The 19,927-nt window shown below is 39.6% G+C and overlaps 2 protein-coding genes across 15 annotated transcripts in view; both read right to left on the bottom strand.

Annotated features, from left to right (window-relative positions):
- The window catches only part of LOC117658132 (amine sulfotransferase-like), a 39,031-nt gene extending 34,162 nt beyond the window's left edge, over positions 1 to 4,869 (bottom strand). Inside the window, exons 1-3 of one of the 7 annotated variants that reach the window (XM_087882681.1) lie at positions 4,760 to 4,869; positions 3,312 to 3,406; positions 2,028 to 2,104 (exon numbers count right to left, since the gene is read on the bottom strand). The gene's annotated coding sequence lies outside the window, so the exon portion shown is untranslated. The other 6 variants (XM_060692169.2, XM_087882682.1, XM_060692173.2 and 3 more) reach the window with 6 other exon arrangements.
- Positions 3,957 to 19,908, bottom strand: LOC117659057 (amine sulfotransferase-like). Of its 8 annotated transcripts, XM_087882686.1 has the most exons (9): positions 19,772 to 19,908; positions 18,375 to 18,529; positions 15,454 to 15,548; positions 10,921 to 11,067; positions 10,355 to 10,563; positions 8,022 to 8,148; positions 7,478 to 7,572; positions 6,413 to 6,593; positions 5,599 to 5,917 (listed from the first exon to the last, which is right to left on the bottom strand). In XM_087882686.1, exons 4-9 carry the CDS (start codon positions 11,057 to 11,059, stop codon positions 5,757 to 5,759), a joined length of 912 nt encoding a protein of 303 aa, XP_087738812.1. In that variant the 5' UTR covers positions 11,060 to 11,067; positions 15,454 to 15,548; positions 18,375 to 18,529; positions 19,772 to 19,908; the 3' UTR covers positions 5,599 to 5,756. The 8 variants fall into 8 exon arrangements, with proteins under 8 accessions (XP_087738814.1, XP_087738812.1, XP_087738811.1 ...); XM_087882685.1 differs by lacking the exon at positions 15,454 to 15,548; XM_060692180.2 differs by lacking the exons at positions 15,454 to 15,548; positions 18,375 to 18,529; positions 19,772 to 19,908 and adding exons at positions 13,329 to 13,507; positions 15,586 to 16,135.
- Between the last annotated feature and the right edge of the window lie 19 nt (positions 19,909 to 19,927).

A 19,927-nucleotide genomic window follows, 5' to 3' on the forward strand; every position in this document is an offset into this window, starting at 1 on the left:
TGATAACAGTTTGGATATCACCAAGTTCTCTAATTGTTTTCTGCAGGTAAGGTCAAATTATCTACATTCAGTTAATTGTCAAGCTTTAAGAATGTTGTAAATCCTAATTTTATGCAAACTTACTCAATTGCTCACTTATTCAAAAAGATGCTGGGAAGAGACTAGATGAAATACAATCCTACTGCACAGACACACACTTCTTGAGAAAGATACTTGAAAAGATTGCAATAGATCAGCTTCATGGATCTCCTCAAGATCAAGGAATTATAGATTTACTCACAGATCTAGGAACTGAGTAGATCTTGGGTTCTGATATAAGTGCCTTCCCCCCCCCCATGATATAGAGTCATCTCTAGGTGGCTCAGTGGCTGTGTTTATTGTTGCTGATTTTTTGGGGGGCTGCTATATAATGATCATTATGTAGAGCTGAGGTGGCGCAGTGGATAGAGTGCAGTACTGCAGCTACTTCAGCTGACTGCTAGTTCAGCGGATCAGCGGATCAAATCTCACCGCTCAAGGTTGACTCAGCCTTCCATCCTTCCGAGGTGGGTAAAATGAGAACCCAGATTGTTGGGGGCAATATGCTATTTAGTATACTGTCTTTGGTGTCAGCCACCCAGAGTCCTCGGAGAGTGGGCGGCATAGAAATGTGAATAATTATTATTATTATTATTATTATTATTATTATTATTATTATTATTATTATTATTTTCCAGGGCAATTCCCTTTCACCCCTACTTTTTATTCTCTCAGTGCTACCACTGACAATCATTTTGAAGAAGATGAACTATGGATACGAACTTGGAAGAAAGGACTGAAAATCTCACACTTGATGTACATGGATGATTTGAAGCTGTTTGGTAAAACAAAAGCTGAACTGAATTTATTAATTGAAAACACAAAAGAATTCAGCCAAGACATCGGTATGCAGTTTGGAACTGACAAATGTGCAACAATAGCAACCAAATCAGGCAAGATCATAGAAGAGGATGGAATAGAACTAGAGAATGAAGAAATGATAAAGGCAATAAAATCAGAAGAAGGCTACAAGTACTTGGGGATTTTAGAAACCTCTGACTTAATGCATAATAAAGTCAAGGAATTAACTTCAGCCAAGTACATTCGGCGAATTTGTAAGATATTAATGTCCAAATTGAGTGGAGGAAACATCATAAAAGCCATAAATACCTGGGCTATACCTGTGATTAGATACTCTGCAAGAATAATTGACTGGACCCATATGGAGTTAGACAATTTGGACAGAAAAACAAGGAAGCTTATGACAATGAATCATGCCTTGCACCCTAAAAGTGATGTTGACCTATTATATTTACCAAGAGCAGAGGGTGGTCGAGGACTCCTACAAGTAAAGCAGACTGTGGAAGAAGAAAAACGCAGCTTGAATGATTACATCCAGAAAAGTGAAGAACCAATGATTAAGGAAGTAAATAAAGGAGGCTTATAAAGACAACTAAAACAAAAGCAGAATATAAGAAAGAAGTAATTGAGCAGTGAGCTGAAAATTGGAAAAGCAAAGCTCTGCATGGCCAATACTTGAAAAGTATTGAAGGCAAAGCTGACCGGAAACTAACTTGGAACTGGCTAAGATCAGGAGTACTGAAAAAAGAAACAGAAAGCTTTATTTTGGCAGCTCAAGAACAAGCCCTAGCCACAAACTGCATGAAGGCAAAAATTCAACATGTTACCACCAACAGCAAATGCCGCCTCTGCAATGAGAAAGATGAGACAGTTGACCACCTGATCAGTGGATGCAGCAAAATTTCAAACTGACTACCTACAACGCCATGACCGTGTTGCTAAGATCATTCACTGGAAATTGTGCCAGAAGTTTGGATTTGAGTACAGCAAAAACCACTGGGAACATCAGGTTGAGAAAGTTTTAGAGAATGAGAAACTCAAGATCTTGTGGGACTTTAGGATTCAGACTGACAGGCACTTGGTCCACAACACACCTGACATAACAATAGTTGAAAAGAAAAAAGTATGGTTCATTGACATTGCAATACCTGGTGATGCATGGATTGAAGATAAGCAGCAAGAAAAAATCACAAAGTACCGGGACTTGCAAACTGAAGTTGAGCGACTGTGGAAAAAGAAATCATGTGTTGTCCCGATTGTAATTGGAGCCCTTGGAGCAATACCCAAAGGGCTACCCCACTATTTAGAAATTCTAAATTTGCCAGACTTGAACATTTTGACTCTACAAAAAACCACCTTACTTGGAACAGCTTACATCCTCCGACGATACCTTAACAGTTCCTAGGTCCTTGGTTAGGACTCGAGCTGCTGAGGTATTAACCAGCCTCAAAGGCTGTGAATCTCACTAAAGATTAAATAATAATAATTAAAAAAAAATTGTTATACTCTTTTAAACTTATTATTAAGTATTGCTAGCTGGCCAGAGACATATGTTTGAGATGGGTGGCCATACAAAACAAATAGTAAGTAAAAAAACAGCCCTTTCTCCTTGCTCTGTAAAACCAATGATAATCCCATTTGAGAAATTTTATACATACACACTCCTGCTCATACTAACCCACAGATCAGTATAAGAAAGTTGTAAAAGTATTGCACAAATGGCCGATAATAAGAGTGTACACAGGTAGTCCTCAATATACAACCACAACTGAGATGGGAATTATGGTTAAGTCATTGTGGCTAAAAATTGAGTCACCACCTGATTTCACTCGACTACATTTGCCTTTCTCAGGGGTTATTAAATAATAATCATTAAATAAACATGAGGCTGATTACGTGGAGCACAAACTGCCCGCAGGAAGCTCTGAGAGCTGGAGGCCTATCACCCAGCTGGGTCCCAACAGGACAAGCAGCAACAAGCTTTGCTTAATGCACCGTAAGCCACCCTGAGTCTCCGGAGAAGGGCAGCATATAAATCAAATTTAAAAAAAAAAAAAAAAACTGGCCCAACAGGAGGGAAGTGCTTAGCTGGATTAGAGCCTAAGCATCCCCTTTTGATTCTGAAGAGGCTCCCAAACAAACCTACATAGTTGGCCGTGAGAAGCCCTGATGTTTTGAACCCTTGCTTGTGGGCTAGCTGGCAGTAAAGAGACTGCAGGCCTCCCCTACCTCTTCCTATGCTTTGGGAAACAGAATTCCCTGCATGCAAAGATGGCAGCTGCCAGACAAGCTTTCCAAAACTTTCCCCTTGTTTTAACCTCACCCTCCTCCTGCACAAACCCACTTTTTTTCCGGTGAAGAAAGCGATATAAAAATGCTGGAAGGGACAAACTTGTTGATCTTTCTCTTCCCCTTCCAGTGCTTCCACCCACCGGTGCTTTGGTGGAATGAAGCTCAATTCTCCGCCTCTGCCCTCCAATCTCCGTCTCCTTGAACAAACTCAATTTGCTAAATTTACCGCGTGCACCTAGAAAGAGGGTGACAAAATCTGTTAAGTGACTTACCTTGATGAGCGACTGGCAGGCTGAAGAGGAGAAGAAAAGAATCTTCCAGGGATTTAGCTTAAACGGAAGGGGAGGGGGGGAGCTGAACAACAACAACAACAAAACTTTAGAAAGTTTTTTCCTTCTATGATCCAGTTTGCTACATGTGTTCTGGCAGTTTCTCCGTTCAGCTCTCCAAATAAACAACCCACAGAAGATTTTTCTTTGCTTTCTTCATTCTCTCTCCTCTCCCCCCTCCCCACTTCTTTATAAAATTTTACTCCGCCCCTTCCAAGGACAAGCAGGAACTGCTAATGTTCGGACAAGCACGGTTAGGCTTATGGATACATGCAAAGCTATGGTTCATGTTTGTGCCAGGCATGCCCAGAGCAGATCCAGACATATCAGAATTCATAGCCGGGTCTTTTTAAAATGATTCTGCACACATGCTGAGTCCTAGGCTTGTCATTTACAGGCAGCTGTGAAATCCAGCAGGTCAAACGTCTGTGTGCAGTTGAAAATAATACAGCAGCCTCCGATTCCAAAGTGTTTACTAATGATTCTGCAAATTACATTGTTACATTGTTAGATACCACCAATGTATGGGGCAACTCAAGGCCTCTGCTAACCGAACACAACAAAGCCTGTTGGAGTTTTGATAAAATTATTTCTTCAGACTGATTTTGGATGTTATAATCCAGCGGCCGCCAACCTTTGGACACCAGGGATCTGTTCCATGGAGAGAGGTTTTTCTTGTGCTGCCTGCATCCTGCGGATGGGGCTTCATTAGTTTTTTGCGGCTCAGTTGCTGGCATGCCGCAACCCAGTGCCGGTCCACGGACCAGAGGTTGGAGACCCCTGTTATAAACCATGTTGTAATTTTAGTGATGAAGAATCACAAATTAGCTGAGCTCTACAGTGTCCTCCTTGAAGGACTACATCCTGCATATACTAATATTGTGCAACGGGATCTTTACTGCTCCTTGATAATTAGCACCTACCACCCTCCTAACACTTATATTCCTTTAAGGGCTAAACGAGATCTAAGAGCAATGCACCCATAAATACCATGGGGAACTGTGATTCCTATGTTTAAAGGTATTGTCGCCTGCCCTCCAGCTGGCACCACTTCCCCTTCTGGCATTACAAGATCTGCTCTTGCACTGTCAGATGTTGCTCGAAGGGGTAGCTTGCCATATGGCTGAATTTTCTACACGCTAAGATGGTCTATTAGTGTAGAAACAATTAGCTCAATCATGTATTGCAAAGATGTTTGTCCAATACAAATGGAGTGATTAATTAATTCAAATTCTGCTTGTTCAAGAACTATCCATCACCTCTTCAGTGTGTTATGATCCAGATGGTCAAGGCAAAGCAGGCCTCTAGAGAAACTTCATTTATACTGGTGTAGGAAGTTAGCACCCACCCCTTTCCTAGAGGAATGAAATATTTTTAGGAAATATTAAAAAAGGCTGAATATTATATTTCCCTGGATGTGAAATGGATAAGCATGTTTTGAAGCAGTTCCCATCTTCCTGCCCCCACCCTTTGTCAATGGGCCATTAAGGCCTGGTCCAGTCTATTCTACACAACAAAGATCTACCTCCTTCAGGCAGAGCCATAGTAGGAATTGCCAAAGATCCAACAAAGATAGGATTAGTCCTCTACACAATAGCAGCAGAAACTCACCACATGTGACCTGGGAAGCATGTGACCTGGGAAGCACATGTGACCATCAGCCAGCAAGGCTAGCTAAGACCCCCACCCCTGGGAGTCTGACAACCAATCAGAATACTGTTTCGGGGCCCCAGGAAATGGGGAGAGAGAGCATAAAAACCCGAGGATTTACTGTATCTGCCCTTTTCTGTTCAGGAACTCAAGCCATGTGATCCTGTCCACCATTAAACCATCTTTCCAAGCAGTCTCCATGTTTCCAGTGTCTTTTTCCCCACTTGGAGCAGAACCCAGAAGGATGTTTCTTCCTACACTGGTATAGTTCTACTTCTGGCTCAAGGCAATGAAGAAAAACCCTGAGCTGCATAAGAAAACCCATAGTGGGACTAGGCAAATTGTAATACATGCTAAGTATGTTTGAACTTAGCTGGACATCAAACGCTTGAACTCTTGTCTGTTTTCCCTCATTTCTAGAATAAAAAAATACAAACGATAATAAGAATTTCAAAGAGAAGTACAGTTCCTATTTTATTAATAGCAGAGAATTTAATGATGCCTTGTTCGATCATCTACTTAAAGTTGAGAATCAAACATTACAAGGTTACAGAAAGACCCTTCTTGGAAGGTCATCTCTAATTCAATTCCATTTCAAAGTGTATATCACAAATTATTTTCCTCCACTGAGCTGGAAATAGGCTCAGGATCCTCCTGAATATCCCAGCAGAACCTAAAGGGCAGCTTTTCCACTCTCTCCTTAAAGACACGGTCAAATCTTTCATTCTGGGCAACAGTCATGAGGTTCTTCCAGTCCCCAATAGTGCCTGGGGAACAATGGATAAAAATGTCAACAGTTTTAACTGGTTTACTGAATTAAACCAGAGGCTATTTATATCATCCTTTAATCCTGCAGGCTTTTTAAAGGAAGCAGTTCTGACACTGGAGGAGGACAGTGTCCAGGGTAGAGAGTGAAGAGTTTATGTCTCCCTCATCCTAAAGTGGCCAGTGTGAGCTAGAACAATCCCATTCCCAAAGGATCATTAGACTCTGCAGGCAACAGTCAGATTATATCCATGCCAAAAATCTGTCAGAGTGACAAGAACACTACTTAACATTGGTATAGCTAAGAAAGACCTATGGCTGTCTTAGATGTAGGCTGGTGATGAGACTAGCACAACATTATGGACAGCAGCAAATAGAGGGGTTGTTGGGATACATTTGTATCACTTAAGGAGGTGTCTTTCAAATGAAGGCAGTAATCCTGGTTTAAAATGAACCCTGGTAAGTTAAAACCAGAGTATGAATTTCTATTGATTTACCTTTGCGAAGAAAGTCTCCTTTTCTGCAATCTACAATGTCAGGAGGCATGAATGTGTAGTTTGCTCTAGAATCCACTTTCATGTTATCAAATGTAGCTTTATCTACCACATCATCCACCTCCTTTCCACTTAGTTCTCTTCCTAGGAAGTTGCATATTTTCAGTACAGAACTTCTCAGATCCTGCAATTCGATACAGCTTTATATTAGGTCATCCACAACAATGGAGAAAAGACAGAAAGGTATCTCACATATACTGCTATCACTCACTCCCACAGTCTTTAATTCTTTCTTTTCTTACTGAAAAAAATTACCCTGATAAAGTCATTTGTGTTTTTTTTTAATGAAAACTCTACATGCACATAGGAAGCAATATCAATGGATTAAACACAGAAGTGCTTCCTTAGGACTGCTGCTAAAGTAAGAGGCAAGTCGCTGAGAAATAATCTTGGATCTCAGTATATTTACTGTATATGAACAATTTTCTTAAGATTCAGGCCCTTACATTCTTAACAATCTTGGCAGCATCAGAGGCTGGCCAATTCTATAGCTAGGCTAAATAAATGCCTTGACCTCTCTTAAAAATGCAGTTGAGTTGAGACAATCTCTTTTGAGCCAAAACAGTAGAATATTATGAGACACTTTGGCTAATATTTTGCTGAATTATAGGTGCAGATTCCCATATTGGATTCCCTTACCAGTCAGTAACTTTTATCAAAGAGTAAGATCAACTTTTTTTTTTTTTTTGCAACATTGGTTTCCAACAGATACATGCTGGCTCTTTGAATTCTAGCATACCTGGACAAGTGCATATTATTCATTAATCTGATGTCAAGGTGACAAGAGACTAGTTTCCTGGATCTGCCACCTTTCTTTGGAAGAGGTGACATTTACTTTTTTTCAGAAATTTCACCAGTCCTTCAGGAGTTCACAGAGATAACTAAGAGTGGTTCTGTAATTACCTGTCTGCTCCTTTCCTGAATAAGGTATTCTACACATTCCTCCCTTTCTAAAGCCTCCTGTGCTTCAAGGTTGTTCATATTGCACTACACATTTACACATCTTACCTTTTTCATTTCTTCATAAGAAAGGAAGAGAATATTGAAATCACCCTTATGAGCGTACCAGCCTTCTACATGGTCAAGCCACAAATTACTAGGCACTGATAGGAGAGAAATGAAACTCACTACTTTTCAAATGAATATATTAACTTTTGTTAATTTTATATTCTGTCCATTCATGCCCAACATAATCACACCCTGATTTTAAGCCACCAAACAATTTACCTCTCTCTGTTTTTCTCCTCCTTATTAAATGGATCCTCGTATTTTCTTCTCACTCTCCCTTAATAAGGTGCCTTCTCTTGCCTCTCCCGCCCCCTTTTACATCATGAGTTGTCCTAGGAATCCTTCATTCATCTCTACCCATTCGTCCCATTATAAACCATTTTCATAAAGGTTTACACAAATTATTGCATAAATAAAATCATTATACTTATGTTAAGGGACAGGGTGGGTTGTTTGCTTTTGTAGGAAGTGGATTGAAATGTATTCATAATCTCTTACCCAAGACAAAAATTGACAAAACATGTCATGATCAAGGTCTTCTTACCTTTGCCAGACAAAAACCACTCCAAGAATGTATCAAAATCTTTTGGTGTTTCCCTTACAGGTGTAATTTTGGTAAAATGATAGGTAGAAACCAAGACATCCTTTGGATTTCTAAGCACATAAATAATCTGTAGGAGAAAAATGATCATATCTAGTCAAAATGTTATTGTCAGATCCTCCAAGTGGAGTGAATGCAAGGATGGCTTTCAGCTTCATACCCCAGGAAGAAAGTGGGATGGATGAAAGTCTTCCTTGAAGCTTGGTAGACCGTAGGGGACCTTCTGGAGGTCAGAACTCCATTTCTACTTTATTTCACAATATGTTAACTGTCCATGAATGAAATCTCTCTCTATTTATCTATCATCAGCTAGCTGTTTGTATAGATGCCCATCTCACAGTGACACTTGGTGATGAACACAATTAAATAAATGGCAGACAAGGGGGCAGATGGGAGAGGACAGCATGCATCGACCTCCCAATATCTTCCCCCTGAAGGCTACAGGAACATTGTGGAGACGTTTCCCCCTTCCCTCTTTCTCCTTTTCCTACCTTCAGCATTTGCCTTGTGGCAAGATGGGATAATAATAATAGTAATAATAATAATTATGATGATAATGTAATAATAATAACCATCAAGAAAGAAACGGAAGTTTTAATACTTGCTGCTCAAGAACAAGCACTACAAATGAATGCCATGAAAGCAAAGATACAAAAACCCACTGACAATGCAAACTGCCGACTTTGCAATGACAAAGTTGAAACTGTTTGACACTTAATATGTGAGTGCAGCAAAATCATGCAAGCTGATTACAAAGCTAGACATGATCGAGTTGCTAAATTAATCCACTGGTCATTATGTAAAAAATATGCCCTATCTGTATCCGAAATACGCCCTATCTGTATCATGGGACCATTAAGTGGAAAAAGTTGTCGAAACTGAGATGGTGAAGATATTGTGGGACTTTCGAATACAGACAGATCGTCATTTGTAACACAACACGCCAGATATCATAGTTGTCAAGCATACAATTTATTGATATCGCTGTACCAGGGGACGCCAGAGTCGAAGAAAAAGAACTGGAAAAAATCATGAAATATCACAACCTAGCCATTGAAACTACACAGTTATGGGTAAAACATGCAACAGTGATACCCATTGTCATTGGGGAACTTGGTACCATGCCCAAGAATTTTACAAAACACATCAATAAATTGTAACAACACCAGCAGAACTGCAAAAAAATGTGCTACTTGGAACATTGTATATTTTAAGAAGATACTTGGTTGATACCTAGGACACTGGCAGCAAACCGTATCAACCATTAGCACCAGTCAATGGCATTTGTGATGCATTTTTGAATGTTCAGTTGACTGAGTTTCATGTTTAATGAATAAAGTAAATAGTAGTAACAGTACAGTCATCTAACAGGCTCCATTCTGTCATGGGATCTCAAGGCTTATTGGCAAACCATGTTTTCAGGATCTTCCAGAACGCCATCAGGGCTGGGGCCAGACTCACCTTGGCAGGAATGATGTTCCATTGGACAGGGGCCACATTAGATAAAGCTTTCCTTGTAGGCCCTGTGCTACAAAACTCTAGGTGACAAGACCCCCCCCATAAAACCCCCCATGTTTCATCTGCTGGATTTGATGGGATGGGTTGATGTAACTGGAGATCAGAGGGACTTCAAATAACTTGTTCCCAACTCATGGAGGACATCAAAGGTTCCAACCAGCTTCTTGAATTGGATCCAGAAGCAAGCTGGTAGCCAAACTGGTAACAGTTCATAAAACAGGTGTAATGTGCACAATTCTTGGATAACACAAAACTGCCCATGCTGTTGCATTTTGTACCAGTTGAAACTTCTGAATGTCTTTAAGGGAATCCCCATGTAAAGATGTTATAGTAGTCGATCTGAGATGTGACTACAGTATGAGTGACAGAGAGTAGAATGTTCAGATTTGAAAACAAAAGGTAACATTGCTCAAATTGGTACCCTCCAGAGCTAGCCATGCAGCATAAAAGTTACAATCCATCTGGAAGTGTCATTTTGGAAAAGGAAAGATTAAAGATCTCTCTCTATATGGATCTTTAGTTTGCTTCTTAGCCTGTTTCCGCCAGGCAGGACATTCTGGGTTCCCTGTTTTGTTTGAGGTATTTTCTCTTGTACTTCAAACTTTGTTAGCACACACCAAACACAATGGAACAATGTAGTATCTGTGTCTTTGCCCTTACCTGTTTGTCAATAAAACATTCAGATTTAGAGATAAAAGAAGACAGAAAGCTCCCCAGTACATCTCAGGATACATACAGTGTAGCAAACTAGGTCCTACCTTTGCTCTTTTATTTTGTAATCCTTTGGGTACCAAATAGTAAGGCAGATGGGAAGTAAAGAGACGAGGTGATGGGCGATTGGGAAAATCTATGTGGGAAATATTACATTCCAGCCATGGAGCTCTGTCAATCAGAGTAATATTTTCAGTTCCATCTCGATGACCTTCATGAAGAATCAAGCTCACAATATTTTGAGTCCATATTGTGCCTGGAAGTAAACAACTAAATTAATTCATGCAGAGTGATTATTATTTGGACAATGCTGAAATTATGCAAAGTATACTTTCCTATTAGAAAGGATAGTAAACATTTCAGAGAAACATAAAAACAGTTGCTTCTTCTCAAATATTTCATAGATGTATGAGAGAAAGTTAGCTCTGAAAAGTAAAATAAAATAAAAATGGTCAAAATGCAGATTTAGCAGCTTTATTTTCTACATTTCTTACAAGTTCTAAAAAATGCCAAATGTTAAAAATCTGGTTACAGCATAGCAAAGTTGCAGCAACCAAAATATTAAAACCGGATACAGGCTTAACTCTTCCTCAGAAGACATCTTTAAACTTACCAGATTTAGGATATGTGATTATAAATATATCATCATCTCGGATTTCAAAACTTTCCAGTGAATCTATACTTTCAGGTGACACCCCTTCTACAAAATAGCATCCTTTGTGTTTATACAGGAACTTATTTACTGGTTCCATTATTTGACCTGTTGATATAATAATAGAGCAATTGACAATTGTTCCCACGTTTATGGTCAATCATGTATTAATTCTTTTTTAAAAAGCATACTTCCTGGAAACAAAGAAAAACAAAATATATTATTAGATCAGTTTCTGTAGAAGAGGCAAAGCCTGGGGCAGAGTCAAGCGGGGAATAAGTTTGGAGTCCTTACATTCCCACAAGCAATCTATGAAGAATTATGGATTTACCAAGTATGAAATTCAAATCTTAATTGTTCACAGCTGGACTACAATTTAATCAAAATATAGTTTCCATTCTATGCATAAATGGGCACTCTATAAGTATAATTTAAAAAATTGAGCAGTTTTATTCTGTGTGGTCAAACTTTACCATTGCATTTAAAAATTGGGTTGAGTGACTTTTCAATATTTAACATATGTTGCTAAATCCATCTCAAAATAAGCTTTTAGTTAGCTAACATGCTAATGATTAACTTTCTACCTCTGGATTTTGCCTGGACATTCTTGACAGCACCTTAAGCTAAATACTACCTTTCCTTGTTTTAGTAACAGGCCCACTTATAAAATTCTTCAGCCACATCATGTCAGCTAGACTGACACTTATTACATAAGAAGCATCTGTGGCCAGGGTGTAGTATGTATTGTGTAACTGAGTGGGAAAATATACAAGGAATAATTTCATGGTGCAATGTAGTGGCATAGTCTTTGAACTACATTTTTTTTTTAATTTGATTTATATGCTGCCCTTCTCCGGAGACTCAGGGTGGCTTACAATGCGTTAAGCAATATTTAATAAGTAAAATATTTAATAAGTAAAACATGATTTTCAACTCTGTAGATACTGAAAACAGCTTGGATACCACCAAGTTCTCTAATTGTTTTCTACAGGTAAGGTCAAATTATCTACATTCAGTTAATTGTCAAGCTATAAGAATGTTGTAAATCCTAATTTTATGCAAAGTTACTCAATTGCTCACTTATTCAAAAAGATGCTGGGAAATATTTGCATATCGTGGCTTCATGGGTATATCTATGGAGTGAACTGAGGGAGTCTTCAGTATTGTGTGCGTTTTCCGTATCAGAGGTTTTATCAATAGTTCTCATAGTATCCAGGGGTTGTTTGATTTGACTCTTCCAAAATAATTTTACAGCATTACCACTTGGAAGAGCAAATAAGAACATCCCTGGATGAGAAGAGACTTGATGAAATACAATCCTATTGCACAGACACACACTTCTTGAGAAAGATACTTGAAAAGATTGCAATAGATCAGCTTCATGGATCTCCTCAAGATCAAGGAATTATAGATTAACTCACAGATCTAGGAACTGAGTAGATCTTGGGTTCTGATATAAGCGCCCCCCCCCCCCGCGCCACATGGTATAGATTCATCTCTAGATGCTCAGTGGCTAGGACACTGAGCTTGTCGATCAGAAAGGTCGGCAGTTCGGCGGTTCAAATCCCTAGTACAGGTCTCCTGCATGAGCAGGCGATTGGACTAGATGACCTCCAAGGTCCCTTCCAACTCTGTTACTGTTATGTGTTCCCTGGGATGTCTGATTGGGCCTTATCTGGTAGCTGTGTTGTAACATCCTCTCCTTAGAAATACAGCAATGTTCTTTGCATGGGTCTGCCCTTAATGATGACTCAGAAATTACAGAAAATTCAAAACATGGTAACAAAACTCAACCAAAAGATCCTTGTACAGGAACTTACATGAGACTTAAGGTTGGGAAATATCATTTAAAACCTTAAAATTTTTAGACAGCTATTATTTGAGGATATGCCTTTCTTGAAAAACACCATTTTGTTTCCATTCATCATGATAAAATGGAACGAAGTTTGCTTGGAGATGGGTCAATGACACAAGGCTGGGAGAAGAGTTATGCAAGAATGTGGGAAAGAGCTTCTCTGTTGCCGCATCTGTCGCAACACTTAGGCAAGAAAAACCAAAAGTACACATATACACTGGGTAAAACCAGGCTTAACAGCAATAACTGTGAGTGGGAACTTGGAGTCTTAGTGGACAACCAATTAAATGTGAGCCAACAGGGTGCAGTGGCAGCCAAAAAAGCCAATGCTTCAGGTTGGCTATATTGTATTAACAGGGGGATACAATCAAGATCACGTGAGCTACTAATACCACTCTTTAAAGCCTACTGCATCCAGTTTTGGTCACTACGCTATAAAAAAGATATTGAGACTCTAGAACAAGTGCAGAGAAGAGCAAGCAAGATGGTTAAGGGACTGGAAGCTAAAACTTACAATGAACAGTTGCAGGAACTGGGCATGGCAAGTCTACTGAAGAGAAGGACCAGGAGAGACATGATAGCAGTGTTCCAATATTTGAGGGGCTGCTACAGAGAGGAAAGGGTCAACCTTTTTTCCAAAGCACCTGAAGCCAGACAAGGAATAATGGATAGAAACTGAACGAGAGTTTTAACCTGGAAATAAGGAGAAATTTTCTGAAGTGAGAACAATCAACCAGTGGAACAGCTTGCCTTCAGAAGTTATGGGAGCTTCATCACTGGAAAATTTCAAGAAGAGATTGGACTGCCATGTGTCAGAAATGGTGTAGATCTCCTGTTTGAAGGGGGGTTGGACTAGATTACCTACAAGGTCCCTTCCAACTCTGTTAATCTGTTAATCTTGGCCTGGAACAATGTCTTTCTTAGGCAGCCAAGTTGATTTCAACTTTATCTGCTTTTTGACTTCAGATTACTTAGAGCCCATAGTCTAACTATACTTTTTATCCCTTCAGAATTGCTGTTAAATGTTAACCAGATTTGAGTATGTTTTAGCTGCAGGAGCCTCATCAGTGAAAGTTATGGTTTATAACTGTCTCAGAGGTGCTTTTTCAAAAGGCAACTGGACTTTATTTTGCCTTGAAGACATTTTGCTTCTTATCCAAGAAACTTTTTCACTTTTGGAAGAGCTTCTTGGATGAGAAATGAAACATCTTCAATGAAAAACAAAGAATGTCTGGTTGCCTTTGAAAAAGCACTTTTGGGACAACCATGAGCTGGATGACTGAGAACCTCGATAGACATTTATGGTTTATGGATGCCTGTCACTTGGCATATATGTGACACCTCTGATCCATAAGCTGCACTAGTTGCCTTCAATTCAAGGAACTGATGGTTACCTTTAAAACCATTCATGGCTTGGGGACTAAGTTATTTGCAGGACCATCTCTCCCTAGTCATCTCTCCCTGTCCTACTAGATCTGGCAGGAGAAGCGTTTTTTGGATCCTGACCTGTTATGTGGCAGGACCCAAGAGGAAAGGTTTTTCTATCTCGATACTCTGAGACATCATTCCCCCAGATAACATTTTGCCCTGACCTTGCTGGCCTTTTGGGAATCCTTGAAAACTCGGTTTTGTAGTGGAGTCATGGACCCTGATTTGAGTCTCTATCACAGCTATTTATTGTTGCTGATTTTTTTTTTGGCTGCTATATAATGATCATTAATTTTGTTATACTCTTTTAAGTATTGCTAGCTGGCCAGAGGCATATGTTTGAGATGGGTGGCCATACAAAACAAATAGTAAGTAAAAAAACAGCCCTTTCTCCTTGCTCTGTAAAACCAATGATAATCCCATTTGAGAAATTTTATACATACACACTCCTGCTCATACTAACCCACAGATCAGTATAAGAAAGTTGTAAAAGTATTGCACAAATGGCCGATAATAAGAGTGTACACATGTAGTCCTCAATATACAACCACAACTGAGCTTGGAATTATGGTTAAGTCATTGTGGCTAAAAATTGAGTCACCACCTGATTTCACTCGATTACATTTGCCTTTCTCAAGGGTTATTAAATAATAATCATTAAATAAACATGAGGCTGATTACGTGGAGCACAAACTGCCCGCAGGAAGCTCTGAGAGCTGGAGGCCTATCACCCAGCTGGGTCCCAACAGGACAAGCAGCAACAAGCTTTGCTTAATGCACCGTAAGCCACCCTGAGTCTCCGGAGAAGGGCAGCATATAAATCAAATTTAAAAAAAAAAACTGGCCCAACAGGAGGGAAGTGCTTAGCTGGATTAGAGCCTAAGCATCCCCTTCTGATTCTGAAGAGGCTCCCAAACAAACCTACATAGTTGGCCATGAGAAGCCCTGATGTTTTGAACCCTTGCTTGTGGGCTAGCTGGCAGTAAAGAGACTGCAGGCCTCCCCTACCTCTTCCTATGCTTCAGGAAACTGAACTCCCTGCATGCAAAGATGGCAGCTGCCAGACAAGCTTTCCAAAACTTTCCCCTTGTTTTAACCTCACCCTCCTCCTGCACAAACCCACTTTTTTTCCGGTGAAGAAAGCGATATAAAAATGCTGGAAGGGACAAACTTGTTGATCTTTCTCTTCCCCTTCCAGTGCTTCCACCCACCGGTGCTTTGGTGGAATGAAGCTCAATTCTCCGCCTCTGCCCTCCAATCTCCGTCTCCTTGAACAAACTCAATTTGCTAAATTTACCGCGTGCACCTAGAAAGAGGGTGACAAAATCTGTTAAGTGACTTACCTTGATGAGCGACTGGCAGGCTGAAGAGGAGAAGAAAAGAATCTTCCAGGGATTTAGCTTAAACGGAAGGGGAGGGGGGGAGCTGAACAACAACAACAACAAAACTTTAGAAAGTTTTTTCCTTCTATGATCCAGTTTGCTACATGTGTTCTGGCAGTTTCTCCGTTCAGCTCTCCAAATAAACAACCCACAGAAGATTTTTCTTTGCTTTCTTCATTCTCTCTCCTCTCCCCCCTCCCCACTTCTTTATAAAATTTTACTCCGCCCCTTCCAAGGACAAGCAGGAACTGCTAATGTTCGGACAAGCACGGTTAGGCTTATGGATACATGCAAAGCTATGGTTCATGTTTGTGCCAGGCATGCCCAGAGCAGATCCAGACATATCAGAATTCATAGCCGGGTCTTTTTAAAATGATTCTGCACACATGCTGAGTCCTAGGCTTGTCATTTACAGGCAGCTGTGAAATCCAGCAGGTCAAACGTCTGTGTGCAGTTGAAAATAATACAGCAGCCTCCGATTCCAAAGTGTTTACTAATGATTCTGCAAATTACATTGTTAGATACCACCAACGTGTGGGACAACTCAAGGCCTCTGCTAACAGAACGCAACAAAGCCTGTTGTTGGAATTTTGATAAAATTATGTCTTCAGACTGATTTTGGATGTTATAAACCAGCGGCCGCCAACCTTTGAGCACCAGGGATCTGTTCCATGGAGAGAGGTTTTTCTGTGGACCGGAGGGGACATGGTTTCTTGTGCTGCCTGCATCCTGCGGTGGGGCTTCATTAGTTTTTTGCGGCTCAGTTGCTGGCATGCCACAACCCAGTGCCGGTCCATGGACCAGAGGTTGGGGACCCCTGTTATAAACCATGTTGTAATTTTAGTGATGAAGAGTAATGGAAAACATAGGACGTATCCTATAATTCTCACTAGACAGACTGTGAAATGGCAAACAGAGTTGGTTCTCCCTTTGATAACTTTCCATCAGTTACTTCAGGTCCTTTGGAGAATAGGTTGACCTCCTTTTTTGTGGCAGCCACTCAAATATTGGAACACTGCTATCATGTCATGTAGATTTTGTCTTAATGAATCTACTCTTTACTTCAAATATAAAAGAAGTCTGTTGGCATTCCTTGATAGCTGGACTAAGCCCATTCTCTGCATTCAAAGCAACTACAAGTAGTCCCTGATTTACAACCACAATTGAGCACAACATTTCTGTTGCTAGTTGAGATATATGTTAAGTGAGTGCTGTCCCATTTTATGACTTTTCTTGCCTCAATTGCTAAGTGAATCACTGCAGTTGCTAAGCTAGTAACACGGTTGTTAAGTGAATCTGGCTTCTCCATTGATTTTGCTTGTCAAAACATTGCAAAAGGTGATCACTGCAACCATCAGAAATATGAGGCAGTTACCAAGTATCTGAATTTTGATGATGTGATCACGGGAATGCTGGTTGTAAGTGTGAAAATGGTCATAAGTCACATTTTCAGTGCTGTTATAACTTTGAATGGTATTTAAATGAACAGCTGTAAGTCGAGGACTATCTATACGTCACGGACATTTTATTTTTCAGAAGTGTTGTTCTGTTAGTTTTGCTTTTCTTTTGCTTTCCAATCTCCCACAGTAGGAAAGTGATATAATATTTGAGTAATTATATGACCTGATCAAATATAATTACACAACTCAAAAGTCTCTGTCCTCATCTGGATGTGAAAACTTAAATTCCCAGAATTCCTCAGTCAGCATACCATCAGAGAACAGGCTATTTGCACATGGAATTAAAGTGAAGACTGGCTTGCTTGCCATTGTGTGCATGATTTGCAGGATACATCCTACAAGAAGAGATCTTATCGGCTGGCAACCAATGGAAATTCTGCCCATTCACTTCTGGCATAATTCTGAATCTGATGATGTCCCTTCTGTTGTGACCTGATGATAAGCCACCATTAAAAAAAGCACACAGTCCTAGTACTATGGTCTCTAGTTAAGTTAAAATACAGGCAGTCCTTGACTTGCAAGTTTATTTAGTGACTGTTCAAAGTTAAAATGACACTGAAAAAGTGAATTATAGCTGTTTTTCACACTTATAATTGTTCCCCATGGGGATGATCAAAATTCAGATACTTGGCAACTGACTCATATTTATAAAGGTTGCAATGTCCCGGGATCATGTGATCATCTGTTGTGACCTTCTGATGAACAAAATCAATGGGGAAGCCAGATTCACTTAACAATCGTGTTACTAATTTAGGTCGTAAAATGGAGCGAAGCACACGGCCCCGTTGCGAACCGGTAGTAAAGGTAAGTAGAACCCACCCCTTTTGAATACCAAGAGATCAAGGTAGCTATCAGTGACTTATTTTTTCCTGGCTTAAAAATGTGAGTCAGAGAAAATTGTGGGGTGAATACCGGTAGTAAAGAGCTATACTACCAAGTTGTAGTATAGAAAAAGTTCCTTCTTTCGCATGGGTCAAAGCAGAGGATGGAAGTTAAATCTTTTGTTTCTGGATAGGGTTTTCCCACGCCAGGAAGCAAGACTCGAATTATGCAGAATTCCCTTGCTCAGTAAAGGATGCCAACATGGGAGAATTATTTAGATACTCTTTTTTTAATTTACCAAATTATATGCCCTTTCAACATTAATGTCTACTAATTGCAGAATGATTTTCAGCAGGATATGTTATTTAAAACATACAGAGGGGGAGAATAAAACTTCCCAAAGAGAAAGTTTAGTTACAGTATGAAATTTAAATATACATTGCTTGTATCATATTACAGAATTCTTACCAGATTTTGGATAAGTGACAACATATCACTATCCTGATTTCGAATTTTTCTACTGCCTCAAGGTGCTCAGGTTTCACCAAATCTTCTGAGAAATTAAGCCCTTTAAAATCCAACAATTCTGCATATTGCTTTTTTCCCTACCAATGTAAGAGTATCTGCAATAAAAGAGAAATTATACTATTTTTCCAGTATAATGCTAGCAGCTGGCACTTAGACACACTGTCAAGTTCTCTCACTTCATAAGTTCTTGGTCTCAACCATTCAGAGCTGGTAGTCAGCAATGATCCTCAAGAAAAGACAACCTGGAAAAAGTGGATTATTTTTATACAGTTGTTAAAATTGTAACTTAAAGTGTTACATTTAAGGGTTTCAGTCTTATCAAAAGAGAAACAAGCAAGGTGGAATTATTATAGCTGCTACATATTCCCGGGAGATAGAGAAGGTTCTGAAACTGAATATTTAAAAAAGTAATAAAAATATATGTTGGCATCATCTCTGATGGAAAGATGATGAGGAATTTAAGGAATTTCTCAGGATTTAATGGACAATGGCATTACTATAAATGTGTTTTAGCAGAGACTGCAATTTAAAAGCCAAATGTTTATTTGCTTAATGTAATGATTTGGTTTTTTTAAAAATCCTCTTTATGTTTGTGATTTTACAGATCATCAGGCATTTGGCTATCAGCTCTTCAATTCTGTGTGATGTATCCAGCCTGCAGGCTGCCACTTTGACACCCCTGAATTATACAAGAAATGGGAAGAATCTCTCATCCTAACTGATTTCTATAAAGACTCCTTCAGTGCCAATTTTTTTCTTTTCTTTTAAAAGAGACTTATATTGGACCTTTAAGCCAGCTGGGTGACTTTTGCTCAGTCATTCTTGTTCATCCCAACCCATCTTAGGGTTGTTATGGAGAAAATAGGAGGAAAGAATATTAGTTATGTTTGCTGCCTTGAGTTATTTACAATTTATAAAAGCAGGATATAAACAGATAAGTGAATAAACACAGTTACTGTAAACTTCATAGGCTTTTTAAATCAGCCAACTGCTGCTCCCATTTATTGGTGCTCTCATTTAATGTGAAAAAAATATTGGGAGTGGAGGAGGAGGAAATCGGTTAAAATTTGCTGTTGATAAAACATACCCAAGGCTTCAGAGTTAAGGTGGGTTTACTAAGACTGGAGATTTCAAATCCTTTTTTAGCTTTGGAAACAGGATTATTATTGTGGGGCTAAAATGAAGGGGGATTGAAAGAAATGCAGGGTCTTTGAAGAAATGCAGGCAAAAGAAAGAGAGAGAGAGAGAGCAGAGAGAGAGAAGGAAGGAAGGAAGGAAGGAAGGAAGGAAGAAGGAAGGAAGGAAGGAAGGAGGAAAAAGAGAGGAAAAAATCTTACTGATGTTTGTATTTGTTGGGTTATTAATCCTCTCCATTACTACAAGCTCTTGCGTCAAATCGGTCGGACGCTTCAACCGGTTCTGGCGCTTGGGCTGTATGTAACCAGCGGAGGCCCCGCCTTTTCGACTCGCGGCGGCTGTCACGGAGTTGAGCA

Source organism: Pantherophis guttatus, chromosome 1, assembly GCF_059756535.1.
Source record: "Pantherophis guttatus breed Tessera chromosome 1, ASM5975653v1, whole genome shotgun sequence".
NCBI lineage: Eukaryota > Metazoa > Chordata > Lepidosauria > Squamata > Colubridae > Pantherophis > Pantherophis guttatus.

What these genes read in the sequence shown, in the direction of transcription:
- LOC117659057 (XM_087882685.1), bottom strand. Translation starts at nt 11,059, where the DNA reads ATGGAACCAGTAAATAAGTTCCTGTATAAACACAAAGGATGCTATTTT. An exon ending in TACAAAATAAAAGAGCAAAG is followed by an intron (nt 8,149 to 10,354) that starts GTAGGACCTAGT and finishes TTTCTCCTACAG; the next exon opens with ATTATTTATGTGCTTAGAAA. An exon ending in GTGGTTTTTGTCTGGCAAAG is followed by an intron (nt 7,573 to 8,021) that starts GTAAGAAGACCT and finishes CTCTCCTATCAG; the next exon opens with TGCCTAGTAATTTGTGGCTT.